General features: G+C 43.4%; 1 protein-coding gene across 1 annotated transcript in view; it reads right to left on the bottom strand.

Annotated features, from left to right (window-relative positions):
- LOC103263014 (dedicator of cytokinesis protein 2-like) overlaps positions 1-5,926 on the bottom strand; it is a 298,126-nt gene that overhangs the window by 253,758 nt on the left and 38,442 nt on the right. The window contains exons 3-5 of the mRNA XM_008060687.2: positions 5,341-5,381; positions 3,849-3,904; positions 3,262-3,358 (exon numbers count right to left, since the gene is read on the bottom strand). Of these exons, the coding sequence (XP_008058878.2) occupies positions 3,262-3,358; positions 3,849-3,904; positions 5,341-5,381 (194 nt within the window). The remainder of the gene's footprint in view (positions 1-3,261; positions 3,359-3,848; positions 3,905-5,340; positions 5,382-5,926) is intronic.

Raw genomic sequence — 5,926 nt, 5'->3', positions numbered from 1 at the left:
GGAGTCCAGCAGGTCGAGGCTGCGGTGGCCGGAAGCGGCCACTGCACTCCAGTCTGGGCAACAGAGTGAAACTCCAACTCAAAAAACAAAAAAAACAACAACAAAAAAACTAAATATGCATCGTCCAGGCACCCTTGTTGATAAAGGGTATCCCCTTGTCACCAGTCAGATATTGGCTACCGTTAATCCCACCTTCCTTCCCCTCCCTGCCCACCCCATGGTTTCCTGCCACTGACAAACATTTTCTTATAGTATTACAATAGATGTTCAAGGTCCACTTATGAATGAGAACATGTGATACTCAGATCTTTGATTCTGTGAGAGATCACTCAGTATTATAAACTCTAGTTGCATCCAGGTTGCTGCAAAATTCATGATTTTGTTCTTTTTTATGGCTGCATAGTATTCCATCATGTATAGGTACCACCGTTGCCTTGTTTTAATTGTATTTATATGAACGATGTTCTTCTAAATGTGCCAAGCACTTTTGGCTTTCCATTCAGGGAAGTATGTATGTTATAATTAAAAATGCACACACACACACACACATTCAGTTTTTGTCCCTGGATCCTAGTTCAGGGGTCCTAAAACACTTGGAATACCCTGAGTGATAAGAATGTCTTTTGTTATTCATAACAACCCCCTTTCAACTATACCTGAGCTTATGCAAACGAGGCAACTCTAGCGGGACTTTAGATAGCTTCAGGATGAAGGCTGGTTGTCAGGGAACCACTTCCCCTCTCTCTCCCCCAACCCCAAACTCCAGCAGAGAGGAGGGACAGGAGATTGAGCTCAAGCACCATGGCCAATAATTTAATCAATCATGTCTATGTAATGAGACTTTGATTAGAACTCTTGAATGGTAAGGTTCGAGGAGCTGCCCAAATGGTGAACACATCAATGTGCTGGGAGAGTGGCACACTTAGAGGGGTCATGGATGCTCTGTGTCCCTTGTACCTTTCCCTGTGTATCTCTTCCACGCTGTGGTTCTTGAATTGCATCCTCTAGAGCAAAACTGTCATCCTAAGTATAGCACTTTCCTGAGTTCTGTAAGTTGTTTTAATGAATTAGGAAAGCTGAGGTGAGAAAGGGGGCAGCCAGGTCAGGGGAAGATCCCTGAATTTGCAGGCAAGTCCAACAGAAGTGCAGGAACTTCTGGACTTGCACTGGCCTCTGAAGGGGAGGGCAGTCTCATGGGATGGAGCCTTTTAACCCATGGAGCCTGACACTAACTCTGAGTTGTCAGTGTCACATGTGAATTGAATTCCAGGGCATCCAACTGGTGCTGGGGAATCAGAGAAGTGTTGTGGGAGTGATGCAGTGTGCTGTCACATTCCTCATGTGAACTGATTTAAGTTTACTAAAAGGAGAGCCAATTGAGGTATTAAGTAAACACTACACAGGTTGAATGAAGACATGGTAAGAATCAAGAAGGTGATACAAAAGTAGCAGGTATTTAAAGATCACTTTACTAAAGGGCATGATGGACTTACTATTCGAAGATTTCTTAAGGGAAAATGACAAGTTTCTATGGTACATATGTACGAGAGGGATCCAAAAACTCTGGAATTTATTTATCAAAAAAAATGTTACTTTGACAAGTTTACACTTCAGTCACCTTCAAAGCACTCTCCATTTGATCCAATACATCTATCCAGACACTTTTTCCACTGCTCAAAACAATTTTGAACTCATCAATTTTGATGCCTTTTAGTGCTTCTGCCATCTTTGTGTGTGTGTTACATTGGCAAAATATTTCCCTTTAAAGACTTTTTTCATCCAGGGAAACAAAATTAAAAGTTGTTTGGGGGTGATATGAAGCAAACAGGGAGGGTGGGGCACGGGGGTCATGCTATTTTTGGTCAAAAACTGCTGAACACTCAGTGTAGTGTGGACAGATGGGCTCATAAATCACCCATCCTGAAACGGGCGTGTTGAAAGAATCTCCAAAAAAAATTCACAGATGCCAAAGGTAGCCTCTCACCACAACGTTAGCTGGTACATGGATGCCGATGGGTTCCTAGAACATTTATAAAGCAGGGGAAGCCTGCACTACAAGGGACTCACCCTCCAAAAAAATAATTCCGGGTTTTTTGGCGTACTGCCTGGCATGTGATGTTGTAAAAGTAATAGTGGAGATGAACCTTCGCCACAAGTATACTGTTTACCCCTTAAACTTTCCTAATAACTTTTGGGAAACTTACAGAATTGAGTGTGCCAGTGACTACATATTATGAAATGTCCATATGGGAGTCCATATTTAAGACCATGAAAGGTAAGTCTGCAAATAATATGTGTACACCAGCAGCTGTGCACGGTGCCGTGACAAATATGCCATAAGCCTTGGTTGACATTTTCTCTCTCAGCTTAATGGTTTGTTTAGCTAATTGCTTTCATTAGGAGCTTTGGAGTACCAAAGGAGGATTTTTAATTCGATTTGCTTCAAAACAGGAAAAACAAATGCAAAATATCCTCTTTGTTTTTCCAGGGTCAAAGCTTCTTTATAGATCTGAGGACAATAGTCATCAGTTCATTAATAAATTAGAACAGTATTTCTCAAGGTGTTATCAGCAAACTACCAAATCAAATCCCTGAGTTTATTAAAAATGCAAGTTACTAAGGCCCATTGGAGGCAGATTTATTTTTAACAGCTCTCAAGGTGATTCTTTTGCATAGTCAAGACTGACAACTTCTGCACTAGTTTAAAAACAAGGATCACACCAGGCCAGGCGCAGTGGCTCACGCCTGTAATCTCACACCTTGGGAGGCTCAGGTGGGAGGATTGCGTGAGCCCAGGAGTTAGAGACCAGGCTGGGCAACATAGTGAGACCTCATCTTTAAAACAACAACAACAAAAAAAAATCAAAAAAATAGCCAGGCACATGCCTGTCGTCTCAGCTACTTTGGAGGCTGAGGTGAAAGGATCACCTGAACCCAGAAGGGAGAGGCTGTGGTGAGCAATGATCATGCCACGGCACTCTAGCCTAGATGGCAAAGCAAGACCCTGCCTCTTAAAACAAACAAGCAACAACAACAAAAGTATCACATCAGACTTCATTTATTATGGAGTCACTAGCTGGCTTTGTGGCTTTGAGAAAGTCACCTAAGCTCTCTGGGCCTTGATGTTCTCATACATAAGACTGTATGTTCTGTTATGCCACCAAAGCCACCCTGGCCTGCCAGGCTCAATGCTAATTGCAAATCTGAACCAAACGGAAGACTACAAGAAGGCTCCATCCAAGGGAGAACTTTGAGTCTTACCACATAGAGCTGTTTCCAGATGCTGCCCCACTCCCAAAGTGTCGTTGTCACTTCTTGGGCCAGAGGAATTTCTGCAGGAATGATGTTCTCAGTATTTCTATTTAAGATAGAAGGAAAAAAAGTGGCATGAAATTGAGACCCAGGTGCTAACAAGATAAAATGCTGGCAAATTTGCTAACATTAAGCTGCAGCTATAGAAAGGGGCCTCCCTGACATTAGACTAAACCACCTCAGACAGCCACGCCAATTACATTATGCAAATACAAGGGACTTGCTTTGTAATGTCCTGCTTCACTAGGGTGGGCTCATTATTCAGGATTAACCTACTTGAATACAGTTCAAAGGCAGCTGCCAGCGAAAAGTTTGATTCTCCAAACTGATACCCCCTCAGAATCAGATGTGAACATGAGAATCAATTCGGATTAGATCTCCCATGGGGGAGGGAAAGGAGACACACAAACAAACACAGGCATGAAGAAGATAAGCTGGGCACCCTTCAGATCTGCCAAGTCAGATTTTCAAAGTAAACAAGACAAAGACATCCACGAGCCATGGGAGGGTAGAGTCTGGCGAAGAATGGCAAATACCTTCTTTTCTCGACCGTCACTTCCTTGATGTGGATAAAGGATTTAGGGAAAATGCCCTGTTGGAAACAAAATAAAACAAAATAAGAATACCCCTACAGAAATGACTGAACCTAGGTCTTCAGAATTTTTTTCCGAAAGTTGTTGATTGGTAAAACCCTCAAATTTCAAAGAAATAATCTCAGAGTCAGAGCAAGGGGTGGATTCTAAATTTACTCCTTTCGCTCCCTGCTTCAGTTCTCCATCAGTTGCTCTAGACCCCACAACAGCCCTGGATCCCAAAGGATGCTCCAACCCCACAATGGGCGCCCATCCCATCAGGCTGGCTGCAGGTGAGCATCACCTGAAAGAAAATTTGAACCACTCACTCCCTCAAAGTGAGGCCAGGAGTGCTGCTTCCCTCTCCTGTCTGATTCAGGAAAGCACCAATCGCCCTTCACAGCAACAACCAGAAGGTCAGAAATTAACTGGTCCTGAAGCAACCACATGGTTGTACTTGGGATAGTTAGTTCTGAGGTTGAGTCTCCCTGGATTTCTTTCATTGTTCTTTGAGAGAGCAGAGTAGGATTGTGCCTTACAACCCAGCAAGTCAGGGAATAGAAGCTTTTTCTGTTTTACCTTGCTCCATAGGCTTGGCTAAGTTAACAAGAGAAATCTGTCGATTACTTGGAAATTTCTCCATAAATTCAACCCATGTGCACACTGGGAACATCTGGTCACCATGCTGGACACGGTGAGAGAAAAGGAGACAAGCAGAGTCGGTGCCTGTTCTTGTGGAGATGACTGTGTCATGTGGGGTTGGATCAAGAAATCCCCTTGAAGGTGGAGACCTGGCCTGGACTTCCTATGTCGTGTTGGACACACAAGTGAGGATAAAGGAACGCCGCAAACAATTCCAAAGGAAGGCAGCAGAAAATAGATTTCAAATAAAAAATGTACATTCCCACGAGGAGTCAGGAAGGATGAAATCCTAAATAATGGCATATCAAGAAAGATTGCAGGGAGCAGAGGGCACCAGAGGTGGGCCCTAAAGAATGAGGAAAAGTAATCTCAGCACTTTGGGAGGCCGAGGTGGGAGGATGGCTTGAGTCCAAGAGCCTGGGCAACATAGCAAGATCTCATCTCTACAATAATAATAATAATAATAACAAATTAGCTGGGTGTGATGGCACATGCCTGTAGTCCCAGCTATTCAGGAGGCTGACACAGGACGATTGCTTGAACCCAAGAGTTAGAAGCTGTGGTGAGCCATGATTGTGCTATTGCACTCCAGCTTGGGCAACACAGCAATACTCCACAGAGGGAAAGTGAAGGGAGTTGAGGTCCAGCAAGTACCCAGGTGCAAGGTGCAGAGGTTGGAGGGCATAAAGCAAAAGGAGGGAGGACTGGGTTGGGTTTGCTGAGGAGCAATGATGGGAGAGAATCACCCAGATAAGGAGGCAAGGCCCTGTGAGGACATCCAATGTCGTCCCAAGTAGAAACCAGCTGTCCTTACCTGTAACATTTTGTGCTTTGTGAGGTATCCCCTATACCAGTCTGCAAAGAGAAAACAAAGAAATTTGTATGTCTCATTTATTCTTACAAATTCATGGTTAATGTTTTGTTTTGGTTTTGTCTGTTTTTAACTAGTAAAAAAAACTACTGCAAGTTCTATTAGACCTTAGTACAGATCAAAGTCTAGAAGCCCACTGTCTTTGAACTCTGTTGAATTGGTTGCCAACATCTAAAAATAGATTTCACACAAAGATGCAAAGTTCCTTCTTCTTTTGAAAAATTAGCATCAAGAGCCCCAGCAATGCTGGTAGGTGCTCCTGGCAAGCTGGCGGTGTGGAGCAGCAGGTCCCATCAGACAGAACAGGTGCCTTCAGTCCACCAGATTCTACCTAGCCCTTCTCTCAGTGCTGTCACCTGCCTGGGCCCTGGGGGTCCCATGCATGCTTTCAACTCCTGCCTTAGGGACACAGAAAGGTGTAGAGATCTTGGCATACATCCTAAAATAACCTAGACAGTATAACAGCAACAGATGATTTTTATTTATTTATTTATTTAATTTTTTTTTTTTTTTTGAGTTGGAGTCTCAC

The sequence above is a fragment of the Carlito syrichta genome, unplaced genomic scaffold, assembly GCF_000164805.1.
Source record: "Carlito syrichta isolate Samal-C Ts95f unplaced genomic scaffold, Tarsius_syrichta-2.0.1 Scaffold304701, whole genome shotgun sequence".
Taxonomy (NCBI): Eukaryota; Metazoa; Chordata; class Mammalia; order Primates; family Tarsiidae; genus Carlito; species Carlito syrichta.
This window is presented reverse-complemented; position numbering and strand designations above follow the sequence as displayed.